We start from the raw sequence: 24,663 nt of genomic DNA on the forward strand, positions 1-24,663 counted from the left end.
CTCGTTTTCGAATTTCGCATTCGTGTTGGAATAGGAGCCCATTCTGCAACTTGTTTTAGAATATACTATTGCAACTTTTCCCATTTTCTTATTCTGACGTCTCTCCCCAATAATTTCACCCGCTATCGTGGATTTTCATTTCATCTCTCTATTCTCCAATCGATGCTCTCATTTTCTATGTACTGTCTATCTATGCTACTGTCTATGATACTGTCATTCTATTGTTAATTTTCTTACTCAACTAAACTTTAATAAGAATCATATCAACTATTTCTGAATCTGAATATATTACGTATAAAACTAAATGATATCTTCGAAACCAACTGAAAATTTAGAATTATTTCAATTATACCTAAACTTTGATGATTACCAAAAATTTCGATTAATAAAACGTTATCAGTATGTTACTCGTAAAGTAAGATGGTAATAGCAACCAGCGGCCTCATTTCGATCTTCCAATTCATCAAATCAGCGAAGAAAGAGATTTTTCAATTCAATTCAATATCCCATACTGTCTCGCCATATTCCAACAAATTTTCCCAAATACAATAACCTCACTGTCACTTCGTATTCCCGCATAATAATTTCAGCCAATATTTACAAAATTATATATGCACCGAACGAGCAGACGGTAACACAGCTTTGCATCAACACTTTGTCATGTTTTATCTGGTAGTGTAGTTTGAGCCTAGTGCGGCGTTATTATGAAGTCATAAATAGTGCACGTTGATATATGGCTTATAGTAACCATTGTAGAGAATACATTCGACCCCGTAGTGGCAGTATATTAGGTTTAATCGACATTTGGATGGCCATTATAGCCTACTAATTAGCGGTGGCAGGTGCACCGTATAGAGACCAACTGGGGTTGTAAAATCTGGCATGGCAATTACATTAGTATGCCCACTTTCCCGGATTTGTCTCCGATATTCTGGCCGATGGACCAGCTCTATTGATTTCGATTGACGTTTTCCACGCCAATATGGATATCCTGAGGGGATGATACCCTGGTTTATAATGAGAAACTACATTTTGTTTTATCATTCCCTATTAATGGATCTTTGGAAATATGGAATGAAAAAAAACTTCAACGTTTAGTATAGGAAATGGCTTTCCATGAATTTATCAGAATTTTTGATATGTTCTAGTTCTTGATAAACTGATCAGAAGTGTCCTCAGCCACAAAGCTCAAAAATGGACAGTTTTCGAGATATGGAGCTTTGAAAATGGATTTTTTGCCATTTTCGGGGTTTTTGCTCATCAATCGGGGAGCTCTCATTTCTGGTTTTGATGGAAATTGGATGTTCGTCGGCCAGAACCCGACTGAGAAATGATCATCCTTGGTTATATTAGGAACCGCCATCGATAATTTTTTATACACTGCTCCACATTGGCTATGAAATGAGATACAAAATCCAAGATCTTCCATACATCTTTTCATGCCATGAATAATTCACATAACCGAGAAACGACATATTGTGAGATTTTTTTAAGAGAGACCATAATAACTGAATCCTCATATATCTGATGTCCAATAATATCAAATATGTTAGCCGAAATGTTCATAACCAGGCATCGCGAATTCTAATGGGGGAAAATGGGAAAATCATAATCATATATCCTCAGGGATAACAATTGTGATCACTATTGATGTCATTTACATATGATATGTGATTTGTTTCTCACAAATCTCGATAATCTGACAATGGGGTGCCAAGACCTTTTCCTCAGAATGTCTCGAAATTGATGATAGCATCTCACAGACAAACGAATCCGTGAAAATGTCTGCAGTTTTGATGCAATATAGTACTATACGGGTAGTCCAAGTGTTGGAGGCTAACTATGAATGAAACTTCCGATATTAACGCACGAATTCTTGAAAATAATTTTTTTTTCCTATGAACTTTTTGAACTTCACACATACGAATGAATACTATCTAATAATATGATCGTTGGCAAAATGAATGAGTAGATCAATCAAAAACAATAGAATAATGAGAGTAACATTCATAATAACCATCTAGTCGATATAGGAAATGTTCATTTTACACCAGATGAAATACTTAAAGAAATGTTGACTTTGAAAGACACCAATGATTCAGGTGCCGATAATATTGGAGCGATATTTTTGAAGCGCTGTGGTGATATTTTGGCTGAGCCTTTATGCCTTATATTTAATAGCTCGGTTAAATGCGGAAGTTATCCAAAGATCTGGAAAGAAAACTTTGTCATTCCTATACATAAGTCTGGAGATGAAAAAGATGTGAAAAATTATAGACCAGTATTGAAATATTCCCATATTCCTAAAATTTTCGATAAGCTCATAAACATCAAGATTTCACCCTGCTTTTCACGTATTTTTTTATCAGAACAACACGGATTCATCAGCAAAAGATCGGTAACAACTAATCTTGTTTCATATATAGATATAATTTCGAAAGCTATGGCAAATAAATTTCAAGTAGATAGCATCTATGCTGATTTTCAAAAAGCTTTTGACACGGTTCCACATTGGCTGCTTATTGAAAAACTTAAAGGAATCGGTGTCGGCCCTCCGTTATCGGACTGGATGTCTGATCGTCTATGCGATGGTACCTTAAGGGTTAAGCTTGGAGATGATGTATTCTCTGAGCAGTTTTTAGTTCTTTCTGGGGTTGGTCAAGGTTCACCCCTTTCTACGCTTCTATTCCTTTGTTTCATAAATGATATAGGAAAATATATAAGAGGAAGTCTATTTCTATTGTTCGCCGACGATCTCAAATTGTTCAGGGTCATTAGAAGTATACATGATTGTCTTTCATTACAAGAAGATCTTAACAATGTTGAAAGGTGGTGTTCGGACAACGAAATGAATTTCAATATCGGTAAATGTAGTGTAATGAGATTTTACAGAATTAAGTCACCTATCCAGTATGATTATATGCTAAATAGTGTCAAACTGAGTTCAAGCCTAATTGTTAAAGATCTAGGAATTCACCTCGATCATAAACTGAATTTTATCCAGCATATTTTCATTATAACTCAGAAAGCTATGAGGATGCTAGGGTTCATTAAAAGAACACTCAAAGATTTTAATAATATCTCTGCCATAAAAATTGTTTATTTCACAAACGTCCGAAGTATACTGGAATACTCATCTGTGGTCTGGTCACCCTATTATGAAGTGCACAAAAATAACATTGAACGCGTACAACGTAAATTATTAAGATGGGTCGCTTACAAAATGAATATTCCCAAGATCTCAATAAATTATGACCTTCTACTCGAGACTCTATCAATGAAACAACTATATATAAGGAGAAATAATTTTGATATTATGTTTATTTATAAATTACTTAATAATTATATTGATTGTGAATACTTACTGTCTAAGGTAAAACTGAATACAAAAAGTGTATTTCTTAGATATAGAGATATCTTTTATGTCGAATATAACCCCACTAACTATGCCATGAACAATCCTATTGAAAGAGCGATAAAGGGGGCAAATGCATCTGAAATTGATCCATTTCAGATATCTATTTTCAGTCTCAAAAGATATTTTGAGACTACTTGAATTTGTTAACTGTTCTTTTCATTTTTTTCTCTTTGATGTTTTTTTCTTTTTTTCTCTCTGGGGTTAAACATTTTTTTTTTTTTTTTGTTGATTGTATTATATTTTAAGAATTATATAATGCTGTATATCTTGGAAAATTGGCTCTGCCGTTTGTAATAAATAAATAAAATAAATAAATAATAACAATAATGATAAGAAACAAAAAACAATTTAAAATTATACTAGCAATCGCAAGAATCGAGGGCAAAATTAATGATTTGGTAACATAAAACTATATCAACGAACGTAACACAATCACAAATCATCTTAAAAATAAGAAGAAAAATCAAGCCTTTCACGCCATGTAAACTCCTATCTATTTGTATCTTTTTTTTTGATTTTGTATCTCATTTCATAGCCAATGTGGAGCAGTGTATAAAAAATTATCGATGGCGGTGCCTAATATAACCAAGGATGATCATTTCTCAGTCGGGTTCTGGCCGACGAACATCCAATTTCCATCAAAACCTGAAATGAGAGCTCCCCGATTGATGAGCAAAAACCCCGAAAATTGCAAAAAATCCATTTTCAAAGCTTCATATCTCGAAAACTGTCCATTTTTGAGCTTTGTGGCTAAGGACACTTCTGATCAGTTTATCAAGAACTACAACATATCAAAAATTCAGCCAAATTCACGGAAAGCCATTTCCCATTCTAAACGTGCGGGGTCCTTTCACATTTAAAAATAAAAAATAATAATAACGAACAATTTTTTACGATTCGTCACAGATGGCTCTGTAATCGAATTTGAATTTTCCGACTCAACGATTTTAATATATCCATTCCATTTATCACATATAGTTCCGCCTCATATTCGTAGACAAGTTGCAGTCAAGAAATCTTGGGATAAATTTCATTTCTACCCGAACTCATTTCCAATTGTATCATATTTCCCAGATTCTAGAACTGCTAGATTGAAATCACGCAAACCTTTATGGTACCTTCCTTCAATCTAATGGAAGCGACAAGGAAATTTGGCGTTGATTTTTCAGAAAAAGTTCTAGGTTTCAATCTTCCTAGAAAAATTTGTTGTATTTAGGTATAGGACTGGTCATGGTCGTTGTAATAAAAGGGTCTTCAAATGGCATTCTATTGTTAACCCACTATGTGACTGTGGTGTAGAAGAAACCATTGACCACTTGGTGAATAATTGTTCAATTTATAAATTTCATGGTGGTTTTCAAGCTATCCATTCAGTTTCAGATTCTTTTTTAGAATGGGTCGCTAACTTCAAATCAATATAATGGAAACTAATATTTAGTACTCCTTTCTGGTTCTTTTTTTTAGGATCCAATTGGCAAGAGTCGTCAACCGTTGGTGAAAAGAGAGGATGCAGAAAATTTTGTTTTGGTTGAAGAGGAAGCCCTTCAATATAAATATGTCAGCTTATTCTGTAAACGTTTACACAAACCACCGACACGGGGAGACAGAGTTTTTTTATATGTTCTCTTGTATCATACGTTGAAATGTATGATGCCCCGTTATATTTCCTCTGCTAATACTCGAATTACATCTACACATGCTTTGTTGTTTGAAGTTGATAATTTTTTGTATTGCTCTATCTCAAAAGATTATATATATACTAATCATTCACATGAAATTTTAGTCGGTTTTTGTGCAATCATTGGTTGAAACGATGGAAAGCATTCTGCGCATAAAGATAGACGGTTTGACGGAGACTTCTAAAATATTCCAAATAAAAGACATCCATTTCACTCTTTTTCCAATTTATACGTCCTTTTTATCAATGAGTATTTTGAACGAAAACCAAGAACAAATAATTTCACCTTTTTCAAATGATTGATGACAATAAATGTACTTAAAACAAACAGCTCAGCGGGAAATGACATAATTTCATGAGAATGAATAACGGAACGGATAAGGTCGTTCGATTGTTTTCGTAAGAGCCATAAGCATCAAGAGATGAATAGGTGTATACATTATTTTTTCTGAAAATTTTCTCAATTGATTTGTGATGATTTCTAGTTCTCTGTTCGTCATAATTAATCATCACTAACATCTCTGAACAAAGTTTATAATGAAATATATAAAAAAATTGATTATTCCTACGTGTCCGTGAAGTTAGCACCCACTTTTATGAAAAATAAGAATTTTTTTGCATTCGTTAGTAACTATTTGTAACGCCAAAATTTTCGTTTTTATTTCAAGGGTACAGATAGAAATACGATTTTTTCAATTTTTCTAGAAAAAAATTCAGTTCAAAAGTCTTCGTTAGTCACTATTTGTAACACAAAAATTTTTGTTTGTATCCTAACCTATAATGAAAAAATATCACTCCTAGAATGCGAAGTTAGCACCCCGTTTTTCGAAAATGAAGAATTTTTTTTCTGCATTCTTATATCTACCTCATACAAAAATTTAATTGATCAAAAGAAAGACTCATCAGGTTATCATCTATTGCATTGTGTATCTGCTAATTCTTCCACTGACCAATTAAATGATAATATAATATAATATAATATAATAAAATAATATATTATCATTAGATACATTGAACAGGAAGTATGTATATTTTATACCTGAAGTAACTACGAACACGATATCAGGTTTCCTCTAGAAACGGAGATTTTTGTGTAACAGATAGTCACTATCGAAAGAAAAGAAAACTATTAAGAATATGAGTGCTATATTCCAATATGAGGGTGGTATTTTCCAAATACAAATTTTGTTAAGAACGTAATTTTTGTGTTACAAATTTTTACTAACGACGAACTATTGGAAACAAAAAAAGGGAGGAGAAATTTTTTTTGTTTCAAATAGTTACTAACGAGTTACTAAGGAATGCAAAAAAATTCTTTTAGAATGAATTCGGTCCTTACTTGGCGGAAATTCATTATAAATGAAATAAAACAAAAAAATTTCCACTGGATTAATCCTGTGGAAATTATTTATTTTGTTTTATTTCATTTCAGAAATTCTTCATTTTCGGAAAAGTGGGTGCTAACTTCGTAGTTTTGTGGTTCTGTTTTTCTATTATAGTTAAGGTTACAATTTTTCGTATTACGAAGGGTTACTATCGAAGTTCTATCGGAACCAAAAAAAAAATGAATTTTTGAAAAAGTAGATGCTATAACTTCTCAGTTTGGGATGATATTTTTTCCTTGAAGGTTAGGTCACGAAAATGTTTGTGTTACAAATGGTTACTAACGATGGACTATCAAGTTGATTTTATTTTGAGAAATATCCATAAAATTGAAAATAATTGTGAAGTTAGCACCCCAACGGGATGCGATATTTTTTTTACCAGTATCCTAGTATCCTTGAGGTACAAAGGAAAATTTTTGTGTTATAAATAGTTACAAACGAGTTCTTAGAGAATGAAAAAAAATCTTAATTTTCGAAAAAGTGGGTGCTAACTTCACGGACAATATTCCTACTCGCGTTGAAGATTTTCTGATGACTGACAATGACACAACATTCCGAGAAATCTTGAGAATGGAAATTTCACGATTTAACTTTTTTTCAAATTTTCCAATTTCACGATGCCAATAAGTATTTTTCAAATTATTGAAAGAATAAAGTATCATATTATAGGAAATGCTTCGGCAAACGATATATATGGACACTTTTTATCTGTTTGAATAATTAGAGACGATTTCCTGCTACTCCCTTGAACAAAACATAAGAAGTTCAATTCAACTCATTTCAAATATATTTGCATAAAAAAAATAATACAGAAAATCATTTTATTCTATGCCTAAAAATGGTATTTTTCATACTACATATACAACATTCAGTACCAAAATGATTTCAATTTATAATAAATAAAAAATAAATAAAAAATATACAGTATTGCATATAATGTAAAGGATTATGTTTCTCCGAGCCCAGTTAATCAGTCATCGTTTGCGATTAGCTTAGATTTTTCCATCTTCTAGTATTTCTCGAGATCTGCTGTCGGAAGATACTGCAATATGAGTCTTATAGAGTAGCAAACCAATGCGCCGCATGAAATTTCTTGCACTAATTTGTACCGTTTCTCTTCCGCCTCCGGTAATCTTAAAACACTTTTGTACTTCCTCTCTATTTCAGCTTTAATCATTGGAAACTTTTTGATTTGTTCAGCTACGATCTCACCCAGTCCTGCATTTACAAAATGTCGATATATATTTTCATAGTCATGAACTATAATGTGCCACAAAGTAAAATTTGTTGTGCTATTAATTTCAATTTTTTTTATCTGCTCAATTTTTTTGGCATTCAATGTACTCCGCGAGGTCGATCGTATTCAAAATCACAGTGCTAAAATTATAATCAATTTTTCCTCTGGTTTTGGCTGGGACTAATTATTTTATGAAGCTTTCAAGGAAAATCTCAGACCGTTCGATTACAACATCAAGGAATGTTTCATTTTTTTTATTACATTTGTTGAGATTCGCATCCTTTTCGAACTTGAGTTCGTAAAATAAATGGCAGTTCCGAAAACGAAAAATATACACTATTGCACATAATGTGAAGGATTATTTTGTCTCCCAGCTCAGTTATTCAGTCATCGTTTGTGATTAGATTTTCCCATTTTCTAGAAATTTCTCGAGATCTGCTGTCGAAAGATACTCCAATATGCGTTTTATAACGTAGTAGTTCAATACGGAGTGTGAAATTTCTTGCACTATTTTGTATGCTCTCTCTTCCGCCTCCTGTAATCTCAAAACACTTTTGTACTTCCTCTCTATTTCAGATTTATACATTGGAAACTTTTTAATTTGTTCAGCAACGATATCATCCAGTGTTTCATATACACAATGCCGATATATCTTTTCATCATCCTGAACTATCATATGCCATAAAGTAAAAGATTTTGTGCTATTAATCTCAATTTTTTTTAATCTGCTCATTTCTTTTTCGCATTGAATGTACTCCGCGACTCGATCGGATTCAACATCACAGTGCCAAAATTATAATCCATTTTTCCTCTGGCTTTGGCCAGGACTAAATATTTGATGAAGCCTTCTAGGAGAATCTCAGACCGTTCAAAGACGACATCAAAGAATGTTTTATTTTTTTTATTACATATATTGAGGTCCGCATCCTTTTCGAACATGAGTTCGTAAAATGGCAGACCCGAACAGTTATCAGCTGCAAGGTGAAGAGCTGAATCGCCTTTTCTGGTTATCGCATTGATGTTAGCACCGTATTTGAGGAGCAGTTCGCCACATTTTACGGCATTTCGAATGCGAGTGCTTTCAGCCACTCTGTGCAAAATTGTCTTGCCATAAACATCAGTAGTGTTGGGATTCAAACCGTGGTCTATTAAAAATTGAAATATATTTATATTCAATTTTTTGGCATGACAAAAAAGTGCGTTGAATAATTTCGTCGCCTCTTTAGGTCTATTTTCAATCCTCGCTCCGTGTTGAAGAAGTAATCTGCACTGTTCCAATTGTTCGTATTTCACTGCATACAATAGTAGAGTACGACCTTTTTTATCTTCTGCGTGTACATTTGCTTGTTTTTCAAGAAGTATCCTTGTAATAGTCTCATTTTTCATCATCGGAGCCAAATGTGAAGATGTTATGCGATTATATTCCACCACTTCATTTATTTTTTGTAAAGATACTCTCCTCACGATGTATTGAACGATATCTATATTTTGTTTGCGTACAGCTGCTTGAAGTATTCCGTCGTTCTCATCCAGATAGGCGACGTTAATGTCAAAATGAGGAAGACACCTCATTACTAGCTACTACTTAAAGATTTTGTGCTATTAATTTCAATTTTTTTCAATCTGCTCAATTCTTTTTGGCATTCAATGTACTCCCCGAACTCGATCGTATTCAAGATTACAGTGCCAAAATTATATTCAATTTTTCCTATGGTTTTCGCCAGCACTAAATACTTGATGAAGCCTTCAAGGAAAATCTCAGACAGTTCGATGACGACATCAAGGAATGTTGTATTTTTTTTATTACATATGGTTAGGTCCGCATCCTTTTCGAACATAAGTTCGTGAAATGGCAGACCTGAAGTATTATCAGCTTCAAGGTGAAGAGGTAAATCGCCTTTTCTGGTTATCGCATTGATATTAGCACCGTATTTGAGCATCAGTTCGCCAAATTTTACTTGATTTTGAATGCGAGTGCTTTCAGCAACTCTGTGCAAAAGTGTATTGCCTTCAACATCAGTAGTATTGGGATTCAAACCATTTTCCAATAAAAATTGTAAAATATTTGCCATGTCATGTGTATTGCATTCTGCATTTTCTATCAACTTTATTTAAAAATAGAATTTGCAACTGTGTTTTTCCATCGGAATTAGACTTATTCAAGGTCTTTATGGAACACCGACGTCTAATATTCCTGATATTCCGCTTAGTATTGCTTTGTAAATATTGAATAGGCTTCTAGTCCGTTGATTGGCACCGTTCTTGAGAATATTTATAATAAAAGCCATGTCATGTGTATTGCATTCTGCATTTTCTATCAACTTTATATAAAAATAGAATTTGCAACTGTGTTTTTCCATCGGAATTAGCCTTATTCAAGGTCTTTATGGAACACCGACGTCTAATATTCCTGATATTCCGCTTAGTATTGCTTTGTAAATATTGAATAGGCTTCTAGTCCGTTGATTGGCACCGTTCTTGAGAATACTTATAATAAAAGCCATGTCATGTGTATTGCATTCTGTATTTTCTATCAACTTTATATAAAAATAGAATTTGCAACTGTGTTTTACCATCGGAATTAGCCTTATTCAAGGTCTTTATGGATACCGACGTCTAATATTCCTGATATTCCGCTTTTTATTGCTTTGTAAATATTGAATAGGCTTCTAGTCCGTTGATTGGCACCGTTCTTGAAAATACTTATAATAAAAGCCATGTCATGTGTATTGCATTCTGCATTTTCTATCAATTTTATATAAAAATAGAATTTGCAACTGTGTTTTTCCATCGGAATTAGCCTTATTCAAGGTCTTTATGTATACCGACGTCTAATATTCCTGATATTCCGCTTAGTATTGCTTTGTAAATATTGAATAGGCTTCTAGTCCGTTGATTGGCACCGTTCTTGAGAATACTTATAATAAAAGCCATGTCATGTGTATTGCAGTCTGCATTTTCTATCAACTTTATATAAAAATAGAATTTGCAACTGTGTTTTTCCATCGGAATAAGCCTTATTCAAGGTCTTTATGGAACACCGACGTCTAATATTCCTGATATTCCGCTTAGTATTGCTTTGTAAATATTGAATAGGCTTCTAGTCCGTTGATTGGCACCGTTCTTGAGAATACTTATAATAAAAGCCATGTCATGTGTATTGCATTCTGCATTTTCTATCAACTTTATTTAGAAATAGAATTTGCAACTGTCTTTTTCCATCGGAATTAGCCTTATTCAAGGTCTTTATGGATACCGACGTCTAATATTCCTGATATTCCGCTTTTTATTGCTTTGTAAATATTGAATAGGCTTCTAGTCCGTTGATTGGCAACGTTCTTGAGAATACTTATAATAAAAGCCATGTCATGTGTATTGCATTCTGCATTTTCTATCAACTTTATATAAAAATAGAATTTGCAACTGTGTTTTTCCATCGGAATTAGCCTTATTCAAGGTCTTTATGGAACACCGACGTCTAATATTCCTGATATTCCGCTTAGTATTGCTTTGTAAATATTGAATAGGCTTCTAGTCCGTTGATTGGCACCGTTCTTGAGAATACTTATAATAAAAGCCATGTCATGTGTATTGCTTTCTGCTTTTTCTATCAACTTTATTTAGAAATAGAATTTGCAACTGTCTTTTTCCATCGGAATTAGCCTTATTCAAGGTCTTTACGGAACACCGACGTCTAATATCCCTGATATTCCTCTTTTTATTGCTTTGTAAATATTGAATAGGCTTCTAGTCCGTTGATTGGCACCGTTCTTGAGAATACTTATAATAAAAGCCATGTCATGTGTATTGCATTCTGCATTTTCTATCAACTTTATATAAAAATAGAATTTGCAACTGTGTTTTACCATCGGAATCAGCCTTATTCAAGGTCTTTGTGGATACCGACGTCTGATATTCCTGATATTCCGCTTTTTATTGCTTTGTAAATATTGAATAGGCTTCTAGTCCGTTGATTGGCACCGTTCTTGAGAATACTTATAATAAAAGCCATGTCAAGTGTATTGTATTCTGCATTTTCTATCAACTTTATATAAAAATAGAATTTGCAACTGTGATTTTCCATCGAAATTAGTCTTATTCAGAGTCTTTGTGGAACACCGACGTCTAATATTCCGCTTAATATAGTTTTATAAATTATTTGGCATCACAAAGAAGTGCGTTGAAAAATTTCTTCGCCTCTTTAGGTCTATTTTCAATCCTCGCTCCGTGTTGAAGAAGTAATCTGCACTGTTCCAATTTTTTGTGTTTCAAAGCATACAATAGTAGAGTACGACCTTTTTTATCTTCTGCGTCTTCATTTGCTTGTTTTTAAAAAGTATCCTTGTAATACTCTCATTTTTCATCATCGCAGTCAAATGTAAAGCTGTTATGCGATTATATTCCACCGCTTCATTCATTTTCTGTACAGATAATCTCCTCACTATGTATTGAACGATATCTGTTTTTCGTTTGCGTACAGCTGCTTGAAGTATTCCCTCGTTCTCATCCAGATAAGCGTTGTTAAAGTCATCATGAGGAAGACACCTCATTACTAGCTACTACTCAAAGATTTTGTGCTATTAATTTTCAATTATTTTCAATCTGCTCAATTCTTTTTGGCATTCCATGTACTCCGCGAACTCGATCGTATTCAAGATCACAGTGCCAAAATTATATTCAATTTTTCCTCTGGTTTTGGCCACGACTAAATATTTGATGAAGCCTTCAAGGAGAATATCAGACAGTTCGATGACGACATCAAGGAATGTTGTATTTTTTTTTATTACATATGTTGAGGTCCGCATCCTTTTCGAACATGAGTTCGTAGATGGCAGACCTGAAAAGTTATCAGCTGCAAGGTGAAGAGGTGAATCGCCTTTTCTGGTTATCGCATTGATGTTAGCACCGTATTTGAGGAACAGTTTGCCACATTTTACTTGATATTTAATGCGAGTGCTTTCAGCTATTCAGTGCAAAAGTGTCTTGCCTTTAACATCAGTAGTATTGGGATTCAAACCGTACTCCAATTAAAATTGTAAAATATTTAAATTAAATTTTTTGACATCACAAAAATTTGCGTTGAATAATTTCGTCGCCTCTTTAGGTCTATTTTCAATTCTCCCTCTGTGTTGAAGAAGTAATCTGCACTGTTCCAATTTATTGTGTTTCACTGCATACAATAGTGGATTACGACTTTTTTTTTCGTCTGCGTGTACATTTGCTTGTTATTCAAGAAGTATTCTTGTAATACTTTCATTTTTCATAATCGCTTTTGTAAGTCCTCTCTATTTCAGCAATATACATTGGAAACTTTTTAATTTGTTCAGCAACGATATCACCTAGTCTTTCATTTACACTATGCCGATATATCTTTTCATCATCGTGAACTATCATGTGCCACAAAGTGAAAGATTTTGTGCTATTGATTTGAATTTTCTTTAATCTGTTCAATTCTTCTTGGCATTCCATGTACTCCGCGAACTCGATCGTATTCAAGATCACAGTGCCAAAATTATTATCAATTTTTCCTCTGGCTTTGGCCAGGACTAAATATTTGATGAAGCCTTCTAGGAGAATCTCAGACCGTTCGATGACGACATCAAAGAATGTTTTATTTTTTTTATTACATATATTGAGGTCCGCATCCTCTTCGAACTTGAGTTCGTAAAATGGCAGACCCGAACAGTTATCAGCTGTAAGGTGAAGAGCTGAATCACCTTTTCTGGTTATAACATTGATGTTAGCACCGTTTTTGAGGAGCAGTTCGCCACATTTTACCGCATTTTGAATGCGAGTGTTTTCAGCCACTCTGTGCAAAAGTGTCTTGCCATAAACATCAGTAGTAAATATATTTATATTCAATTTTTTGGCATGACGAAAAAGTGCGTTGAATAATTTCGTCACCCTTCTAGGTTTATTTTCAATTCTCTCTCCGTGTTGTAGAAGTAATCTGCACTGTTCCAATTTATTGTGTTTCACTGCATATAAAAGTGGAGTACGACTTTTTATATCTTCTGCGTGTACATTCGCCTCTTTTTCAAGAAGTATCCTTGTAATACTCTCGTTTTTCATCATCGCAGCCAAATGTGAAGCTGTTATGCGATTATATTTCACAACTTCATTTATTTTTTGTACTTATAATCTCCTCAGGATGTATTGAACGATATCTTTATTTTGTTTCCGTACCGCTGCATGAAGTATTCTTTCGATCTCATCCACATAGGCGAAGTTAACGTCAACATGAGGAAGACAACTGATGACTAGCTGTTGATCTGAAATTGAAAAAATATATCTTAATATTGCTTTCGTTACGTACTACACACTCTGCGGTTGCCGACTGGTCAATCGCAATAAACTACAAAATTTATATTTTGGGTAATATTGCCTTTTCGAATGCAAAATATGAAGAAAAAACTCATTAAATTCCCAGGGGAGCGATCCAAACCCGGAATCGTCCTTTGTGAAATCCGAAAAAAATCTAAAATACCCCAAAACCAATATAGCATTTATGTCCAAAATTAACGAATTAATATAAACATTCTTCATTTCAGGATGATAAAGGTATATTTCAAAGAGTTCTGTCTGTGCTGCTATATAAACGATGTCTCGAAGGAAACAATCAAGAAACTTTTGGCTATCTTCATTTCAGATTCTGAATTCCGCAGATGAATTTGTAAATATGGCCCATATTAATTTTCAGTTGCAACATATCTAACATAATTGGGATTTTGCGTGGGTAAACAAAAAACCTTATGGGACATTAGTCCTATTTCAAGTATTTAGGGAAATGAGTGGCTTCAGAAGTTTCATTCATTCTAACAAGCGTAAATACACTTCAGTTCATTGTCAGTAGGTATTCAATAACCCTAATTATTGCACTTACGCGCATGCGTTTGCATCAACCATAAATGAATATGATCGACATACTCTTCCGTGCTCTAAACGTACATTTTTAAAGGAGTAAACTTATTAGCGTTGTATCAATTTGCTACAATTTAAGAGTAATAATAGATCATGACAATTAGGGAAACTACTGACAATGAACTGACAATTTTTTAAGTAAACTTTTTTGTTAATAATACATAATAAGAATAGAATGAAAGAAATTGGTGAAGTCATTCCTCAACTTAAATACTTTAAATCGAACATATGTTCCGATACAATTTTTTTGTTGAAAATACATGATCTTTCCTATGACAAAATTTTTCGACGAGTTTGTAAATCCCCCTGTATAACATAATTATTTCATGTGGAATATCGAAAAAATTCATTATATTTCCTAAGAATAGATCAGATTAGAATGAAATATTATTTTTGTGTATGAAATAATCACTAAAATACTCATGCCATCAAAAATCAATTCCTACATCGCATTGATCATGCTAGGTCCAGAATATATTCAATGATTTTTTTCAAGCATAAATCATGGAAACCAAATCGAAACAATTAATTTCTCTAATACTTTAAAACACACAATCATCAAGCTCTGGTGATAGTTAACTCACCGAAGTTTGAGGAAATAGTCAACCCTTTTTGAGGAATGTGATACTAACCTAAGTAATCAAGGAGATATATGGTCCAAATGAACAAAGGTGAATTTTGCTCTTTCTTTCAGATGAGATCAGTATCATTTACTGATGCTTCGGTAGAATCATTACTTCAACGTAATAATCAATTAAGATAATGAGATATACCATACAATTAATGAACATATTCATTAGTTATTTGATATTGCTGGTTATCCACAATCACACTGGTATAACCTGCTGCCACTGAAGGATGATGACCACTGAGCTGTCCATAGTTTGGACTAAAAATCTGGTTATTATTGAAGCAGTTCACGTTGAAATTGTTCGAGTCCGCAGATTCCGTACTACAGTATGGATTGCTCAGATTTAGTATGTTCAAATGTTCACTTTCCGAAGAACTACAGCTCGAGGACGATGCACTAAAAGGCCTCTGTTGCTGAGTAACTAGATGCGGGGAGGAGGAACTGTATATCCTTTGATGGGCCATGGTGGCATTCAGAAGGGCGTGTTGACTAGCTTCAGGGTCCGAGTATGGGTAGTGGTATACTTCTTGCGCTTGGTGGTAGTAGCCAGGCTCTTCTCCTAGGTAACTATGCACGAAGAGTGGGTAATCTGAATGCATAAAACCATTATTTGCACCTCCACCGTTCGAATCGCTGAATTCTTCGTCTGGTATCGAATTTTGGGGTATTGTCGATGGTAAGGTGGATGTTTTGGAAACTTTTGTGATGATGGTAGGACCCTCGATGGAGCTTGGAGGGGCTATTGTGAATGAATTGGTGAGTTCGATGATAGTTCTTCTCTTGGAGGTCCTTGCGCTATATTCAGTACAAGGTCTTTGGCTTCTAGCTCTCTGAAACAAAAAGAATGATATGTTTTGGATATTTTATGAGTTGAGTTGAAAAAAGTCTAATTTTGTTGTATCTTTCTTGATCCTTTCTACCGAAAGGTCTCTCAGAGGCTAAGGAAAGTCGGGATAAAAACATTGAACAAAAAATGCATTTCCAACAACCTTTACATAACTAAGCAATAAATAAAACAAAATTCCATAAAACCTCATGATGCAATTATTGCATCATTAAATCTGTTCGATTCATCGTCAAGTTTCAATTTTCAATTTTCCAATTTCCAATTCCAATCTACCGATTGGAATTTTTAAGAAAAATTTATTCAGAGTTTTCACTCTCAATTTCTGAAACGAGCTCAAAAAATTGGAATAAAATGCTCCTACGCAATAATTGCAAGAATATGTCAGGATGAAAGAATGTTACGAAAAAAGAGACGAACATAACACTATGAATTAATTTACTATTTTGACGTTTCAGAGTCTAAATCAGACTCCTTCATCAGAACAACTTTTAAAATATTCAGAATTTGTCGATTGGCTCTTGTCAACATAAAGACACGTTGATCTATTGCATTGTAAAATTTTCTATTGTTAATTCATTATTTTATAAATTCATCAATTATGTACGATCTACTCTTATTATAGGGAATAAATATCACTATTCTTTAACTCTATAACCCTAATTAATATTTGGTTTACCTATCGGCTTACCTCTATATCTCATTATCTCTGTTTCAAGAGCTTGAATCTTCTTTCTGGGTCTGTCAACTTGAGAAGGTTCCTATTGTCGGTGCTGTATCAATTCAGCCAATTTATAGACTTATCTTTGGTGCCATAAGGATATGCCATAGTCATTGAAAAAATCGCCTGTTCGTGATATGCCTGTATCAACATTTGTCGATTTTCACTGTCGAATAATGTGAAATACTGTTCAAGAAATTGCCGTATGATGGCATTATCATCACAAAGAAACGTCTGAGCAGGAGTTGGTAGAGTTACTTCATCGGCTAGGTCAAAACATATTGGCGGAGGTAGGTCCAAACCGTCCTGAAAGAATTAAGAAGATCATTAACGTGAAGTCTGAAGCTTTTTCGCTCTTTACGTTAAAATTATCATAATATTGATGAAAAAGATTGTTGTTTCAATGATATCAACTTGATTGTTTAATAATAAAAATCGTCTAATGAAATGATCAAATTTTTGTCAATGTGCAGGAAGCACTCAAGTGATGTAATTTCTCCCAAAATATAGAGATGCGTATCAAAAAAAAAAAAAAAAAAAGCGAAAATATTCATCAAAAATGAGGCAACATCTAAGCGTTCTCAATCATTCTCGTTTGTCAACAAATCACTTAACAGGGTGTTCTGTCTAACTCTACCGAGATATTTGTACCCTGAATATTTCATGTCTCTAACAAATTCAGTCCCAAATTTTATGTGTACATGAGATGTACAGAAAAAATATTGACCCGTGGTTCCCCTGAAACAATCCAGTATAATTATAGCTTCTAAATTTTTGGCAAAAGAAGAATTCCAATATGTTATGAGAAAATCTTTAAAATGAACTCACCAATTTCATTATCTTGGGAAACCTGGATCTGACTTCACTGTAAAAAAAAATTCCTCCCAACTTGCATATAAGATGTTTTTCCAAACAGAAACATTAATTAAATGAACTTGTGTGGAAAATTTCTTTGGTGAAATGAGAATCAACTACATCATTATATTCCAGAATGTTTCAAATAATGGACTTCGAACTATCGCATTGATGTTAGCACCGTATTTGAGGAGCAGTTCTTTATTATGGTGAAGTTATTAGAAGGCGTTACTATATACAAAATTGATCTATGGGTCACTTAGGATCAGTTTCTGTATTGTATTGTGAGCATAGTCAATAGTTTTTCCTGTAACTATGAAATCAATTTTTGAGCTATACTGAGTTTTTTCAGTGCACCTTTATTCTTCTTCTTCTTCTTTTTGGTCTGCACTTTTGTTCGTGCAAAGGATTGATCTGTCTCAGGTGTATGTGAAGTTTCCTTTTCTTCATTTCAACCTCTGTATTTTCATTGTCCTCTCTTTTTCTTTTGAAATTATTTTTGTCATCTGTATTTCTGGGTTTCTTAGGTTTGATGGCCTTGACAACATTTCTCAACTTATTTTTCTTGGCAGCCTTCGTATTATACGGTTGAATTCTAATTACTCTCTTGTTTATTTTAACATCTTCCATTTCCAGTGCTAGTTGTACCGAATCAGAACTGGTAAAATTTATATAGGCAAAACCCTTTCCCATTCCAGTGTTGCTTGCTATCTCTAACTATTCTTACACATTCAATATTTCCACATGATTGAAAAGTTTGCCAGAGTTGATCATCCTCAGTATTTGGTGTTAAATTTCCAATGAATATAGCTTTACTTTCATCATGTTTTTCATCTGATTTGCAAATATATACTCTGAGATGATGATCCTTATAAATTTCCCCATTTGCTTCTAGAGCTTTTTTGGCATCTTCTTCTGTTTGGAATTTAACATATGATATCCGACTATTTCGTTCTGGATGATATTCTCCATTAATGACAGTTACTTTTTTTGATGAGCTAATATTTTTTACTGGTGGACACCTGAATCTTACCGATTCAACTTCACCATATTTATTGAAAAATTTCTTTGTTCTCAACAATTTCCTTCATTGAGCCTTCGTTGTTTATAGTGTCTGTTTTTACGTCTCTTTCATTTTCATTTTTGATCAACAGTTTCTTTTTCTTGAGTTTCTTACTATTAGGTTTACTAATAACACCATCTTCAATTTTTTCGTCTTTTCTCGTAGTTCCGGAAGATATGTTCTGTTTAGAAGGTATTGTTTCATAACGTATCACCACCTTTTCCTTATTTTCTACTTTTTTACCAGTAATCAATTCTGATGCACTTCTTTTCTCGAATACCACTTCCATAATCGTCTTCGTGTATCACAACACAATTCACAACTCCAAAATATTGCAGCCACACACCACTGTTTCAATTTATTGTGTTTCACTGCATATACAAGTGGAGTACGACCTTCTATATCTTCTGCGTGTACATTTGCTTGTTTTTCAAGAAGTATTCTTGTAATACTTTCATTTTTCATCATCGCTTTTGTACTTCCTCTCTATTTCAGCTTTATACATTGAAACATTTTAATTTGTTCAGCAACGATCTCACCCAGTCTCGCTTAAACAATGCCGATGTATCTTTTCATCATCCTAAACTATCATGTGCCACAAACTAAAATATGTTATGCTATTAATTTCAATTGTTTTTAATCTGCTCAATTCTTTTAAGCATTCAGTGTACTCTACGAAATCAATAGTATTCAAAATCACAGTTCTAAAATAATAATCAATTTTTCCTCTGGTTTTGGCTAGGACTAGATATTTTATGAAGCTTTCAAGGAAAATCTCAGACCGTTCGATGAAAACATCAAGGAATGTTTCATTCTTTTTATTACATATATTGAGATTCGCATCCTTTTCGAACATGAGTTCGTAAAATGGCAGATCCGAACACAAAAATTATACAGTATTGCACCTAATGTCAAGGATTATTTTTCTCCCAGCCCAGTTATTCAGTCATCGTTTGTGATTAGCTTAGATTTTTCCATTTTCTAGTATTTCTCGAGATCTGCTGTCGAAAGATACTGCAATATGTGTCTCATAGAGTAGTAGTCCAATAGGGAGCGTGAAATTTCTTGCAATAATTTGTATGCTCTCTTGTCCGCCTCCTGTAATCTTAAAACACTTCATTCAATATAAATCAAAACATACAAAATTTTGTCAGCAATTATGTATCTCTGTCACAAAAAGATTTTATTATTTTGGACATTGAGACAATGTCTATGCACCTCCATAGCTCTTTGTTCTGTAAATGGACCTGCTTAGAGTGTGCTTCATTTGGTGAAAATTTATAATTCAGCATCTGATGAAAAATCACTTTCAATGCTTTGTATTACTCTCTTCCTCAAATATTCAGAATATTGCTCCTCTATATTCTTGAATAATTTAATTTTCCTTCTAATTTGTTTCCATGTTTCTTGATCCCTATTTTTTTATCTCTCGCCATAGCTTTATAGTCACTGCCATACTTGTCCATCAAATATGTTACCCATTCTACAACAGAACCAGATAACCTCAAACCTTTAGCTCGAGGAGCTTTTACTTCTTTTAACAAACTTAACACCACAATATTTTCAGAAGCTGGAATGTCCTCTTGAACCTCTTAAGTTTCTACATACCATTCATCATCATTTGGAGTCTTAATATTAAATTTTTCCTCTGGTTTGTGATTATTATTTATTTTAACCCACTCATTTCGATAAATCGATAGTCAAATTTCTTTAATATTAGTTTTGAAAGACTTTTGCCTTTCCCATTGATCAGCAATTTCTTTACAACTAATTTTTCCACAGTTGTTAATTTTATTCCTCAATCTTTTCCTGTTTATGTTATAACGAAACTTCTTCCTTCGTCGTACTTTTCTTAACTTTGCCATATCACTTTACACAATTACAAGTTCTCTCCTCACAAATTTAAATTTGTACTTCCTCTCTATTTCAGATTTATACATTGGAAACTTTTTAATTTGTTCAGCAACGATATCACCCAGTCGTTCATTTACACAATGCTGATATATCATTTCATTATCCTGAACTATCATGTGCCACAAAATGAAAAATTTTGTGTTATTAATTTCAATTTTTTTCATCTGCTCAATTCTTTTTGGCATTCAATGTACTCCGCGAACTCGTTCGGATTCAAAAGCACAGTGCCAAAATAATAATCAATTTTTCCTCTGGTTTTGGCCAGGACTAAATATTTGATGAAGCTTCCAAGGAAAATCTCAGACCGTTCGATGACACGATCAAGGAATGTTTCATTTTTTTTAATACATATGTTGATATTCGCAACCTTTTCGAACATGAGTTTGGAAAATGGATGACCCGAACACAAAAAATAAATAGTATTGCACATAATGTCAAGGATTATTTTTCTCCCAGCCCAGTTATTCAGTCATCGTTCGTGACTAGCTTAGATTTTTCCATTTTCTAGTATTTCTCGAGATCTGCTGTCGGAAGATACTGCAATATGAGTCTCATAGAGCTGTAGTCCAATATGGAGCGTGAAATTACTTGCAATAATTTGTATGCTCTCTCTTCCGCCTCCGGTAATCTTAAAGTTCTTTTGTACTTCCTCTCTATTTCAGATTTATACATTGGAAAGTTTTTAATTTGTTCAGAAACGATATCACCCAGTCTTTCATTTACACAATGCCGATATATCTTTTCATCATCCTGAACTATCATGTGCCATAAAGTAAAAGATTTTGTGGTATTTATTTCAATTTTTTTTAATCTGCTCAATTCTTTTGTGCATTCAATGTACTCCGAGTACTCGATCGGATCCAAAAGCACAGTGCCAAAATTATAATCTGATTTTGGCCAGGACTAAATATTTGTTGTAGACTTGAAGGATAATCTCAGACCGTTCGTTGACGACATCAAGGAATGTTTTATTTTTTTTATTACATATGTTGAGGTCCGCATCATTTTCGAACATGAGTTCGTAAAATGGCAGACCCGAACAGTTATCAGCTGCAAGGTGAAGAGCTGAATCGCCTTTTTTGGTTATTGCATTGATGTTAGCACCGTATTTGAGGAGCAGTTCGCCACATTTTACCGCATTTTGAATTCGAGTGCTTTCAGCCACTCTGTGCAAAATTGTCTTGCCATAAACATCAGTAGTGTTGGGATTCAAACCGTGGTCTAATAAAAATTGAAATATATTTATATTCAATTTTTTGCCATGACAAAAAAAGGCGTTGAATAATTTCGTCGCCCTTTTAGGTTTATTTTCAATTCTCCCTCCGTGTTGTAGAAGTAATCTACACTGTTCCAATTTATTGTGTTTCACTGCATATAAAAGTGGAGTACGACCTTTTTTATCTTCAGCGTGTACATTTGCCTGTTTTTCAAGAAGTATCCTTGTAATACTCTCGTTTTTCATCATCGCAGCCAAATGTAGAGCTGTTATGCGATTATATTCCACAACTTCATTTATTTTTTGTACAGATAATCTTCTCACGATATATTGAACGATATCTGTATTTTGTTTCCGTACCGCTGCATGAAGTATTCCTTCGTTCTCATCCACATAGGCGAAGTTAACGTCAACATGAGGAAGACAACTCATTACTAGCTGTTGATCTGAAATTAAAAACTATATCTTAATATTGCTTTCGTTACGTACTACACACTATGCGGTTGACGACTGGTCAATCGCAATAAACTACAAAATTTATATTTCGGGTAATATTGCCTTTTCGAATGCAAAATATGAAAAAACGATCTCGTTAAATTCCCAGCGGAGGGACCCAAACCCGGGATCGTCCCTTGTGAAATCCGAAAAAATCTTAAATACCCCTTAACCAATAGAACATTATGTCCAAAATTAACGAATTAATATAAATATTCTTCATTTCATGATGATAGAGGTATATTTCAAATATTTCTGTCTGTCCTGCTATAAAAACGATGTCTCGAAGGAAACAATCAATAAACTTTTGGCTATCTTCATTTCAGATTCTGAATTCCGCAGATGAATTTGTAAATATGGCCAATATTATTTTTCAGTGGCAACATATCTAACATAATTGGGATTTTGCGTGGGTTAACAAAAAACCTTATGGGACATTAGTCCTATTTCAAGTATTTAGGGAAATAAGTGGCTTCAGAAGTTTCATTTATTCTAACAAGCGTAAATACACTTCAGTTCATTGTCAGTAGGTATTCAATAAACCTAATTATTGCACTTACGCGCATGCGTTTGCATCAACCATAAATGAATATGATCGACATACTCTTCCGTGCTCTAAACGTACATTTTTAAAGGAGTAAACTTATTAGCGTTGTATCAATTTGCTACAATTTGAGAGTAATAATAGATCATGACAATTAGAGAAACTACTGACAATAAACTAACAAGCTTTTAAGTATACTTTTTTGTTAATAATACATAATAAGAATAGAATGAAAGAAATTGTTGAAGTCATTCCTCAACTTAAATAATTGAAATCGAACATATGTTCCGATACAATTTTTTTGTTGAAATTACATGATCTTTCCTATGACAAAGTTTTTCGGTGAGAATTGCTACATCGCATCGATCATGCTAGGTCCAGAATATATTCCATGATTTTTTTCAAGCATAAATCATGGAAACCAAATCGAAACAATTAATTTCTCTAATACTTTAAAACACACAATCATCTAATATAAAAAAAAATTGTTACAGTGATATTAAATAGGTACAATATTCTCACAGGAAGTAAAAGCTCTTATACTTCTAGTTATGAATTTATATATAAGTATATCATTTTCGACATAATCTTCACACTAAGGATAAAGATTTGTATATTCTTCGAGGAATGGTTGGTCGGAGAATGGTTTGTTTCATTATTTGTAATAATTTAATTTTAGGATCGTACGGGAAAAAATAACACACCTGAAGCTTCATAGTTTACGTTTAGCGATGTATAGATTCTAAAATCTCTCTGAAACTAGTAGTGCTATTTTTCTTAAATATATTGGGATACTTCATTTATCCTCCTATCTTGAGAACACTATCACTTCTTTTAAATGGAAAACAAAACTGAAAAAAATGCAATTCCCATATAATTCATTCTCACATAATTATGCGATTCAAAATTCGTATTGCCACGATAATACTAAATTTATGTAATATTTTATTATCGGACTCTGAGCTCTTTCACTTTCGGAGTTGAATATTTTTAATTATCATTCGGATTTCGGAATGGATAATGCCGGCTTCGATATGCTGGATATATAAATATTAAAATTATTTTTTGTTAGTTTTATTGTTGATAATGTCTCTATTTGGCTTCAACAAGTTCAAATGTTTTGAATTCACAGGATAAAAACAAGAAAATGTTTTATGTTATACCATCATCTATTAACTTTTTGATCATAATATATAAAAAATTAGATGTGGAAGTTTTCAATACTGAACAAAATGATTTGAGAACTTGTATTTTCTAGGTTAAGATACGCTTCTCTTCTGCATGTGTAATTATCTGAATTGGTGTTGACGGGACTAAAAACAAAGTAATAAATAAATAATAAACATCATATCGGTTTAGGACGAGAAAGATGGAAGGACGAGGCCAGGCACCGAATGAGGTCAAGAAGTGATGAAGAGACCTTGTATTTAAAAAATACAAGGTTATTGTTAGTTTGTTTATAGCCGTTTAGAATGGGATTTGTTTTTCGCTGTACACAGTCGTTCACCTGCGAGTGAATACTACACAGCTGTAATTTTCGGGTTTATCTGTAATCTGTTACTAAATAAACTCTTTTCTATTCTATTCTATCAATATAAAAAATTTCTATGAACATGCTCCGACCAGAGTCATTTGCTCGTAACTCCGAAACTATAATAGCTAGAAATCAGTGCCGTATCTAGGGCATGGCAAAGGTGGCACTTGCCACGGGCGCTAGTAAACTCGAACGAAGAATTTTCTA

General features: G+C 33.3%; 3 protein-coding genes and 1 pseudogene across 3 annotated transcripts; all 4 read right to left on the minus strand.

Moving 5' to 3' along the window:
• Window positions 1-8,447: 8,447 nt before the first annotated feature.
• LOC123683120 (putative ankyrin repeat protein RF_0381) lies at window positions 8,448-9,290 on the minus strand. Its single transcript, XM_045622018.1, has one exon. It carries the CDS (start codon window positions 9,288-9,290, stop codon window positions 8,448-8,450), a length of 843 nt encoding a protein of 280 aa, XP_045477974.1.
• A 3,681-nt stretch (window positions 9,291-12,971) lies between these two features.
• LOC123683121 (putative ankyrin repeat protein RF_0381) lies at window positions 12,972-13,793 on the minus strand. Its single transcript, XM_045622019.1, has one exon. The coding sequence runs from the start codon at window positions 13,791-13,793 to the stop codon at window positions 12,972-12,974; it is 822 nt and encodes a 273-aa protein (XP_045477975.1).
• A 4,259-nt stretch (window positions 13,794-18,052) lies between these two features.
• On the minus strand, window positions 18,053-20,628 carry LOC123683122 (annotated as a pseudogene).
• A 919-nt stretch (window positions 20,629-21,547) lies between these two features.
• Window positions 21,548-22,315, minus strand: LOC123683123 (putative ankyrin repeat protein RF_0381). The gene has a single exon (XM_045622020.1). The coding sequence runs from the start codon at window positions 22,313-22,315 to the stop codon at window positions 21,548-21,550; it is 768 nt and encodes a 255-aa protein (XP_045477976.1).
• Window positions 22,316-24,663: the final 2,348 nt, after the last annotated feature.

The sequence above is a fragment of the Harmonia axyridis genome, chromosome 6 (genome assembly GCF_914767665.1).
Source record: "Harmonia axyridis chromosome 6, icHarAxyr1.1, whole genome shotgun sequence".
Classification (NCBI taxonomy): domain Eukaryota; kingdom Metazoa; phylum Arthropoda; class Insecta; order Coleoptera; family Coccinellidae; genus Harmonia; species Harmonia axyridis.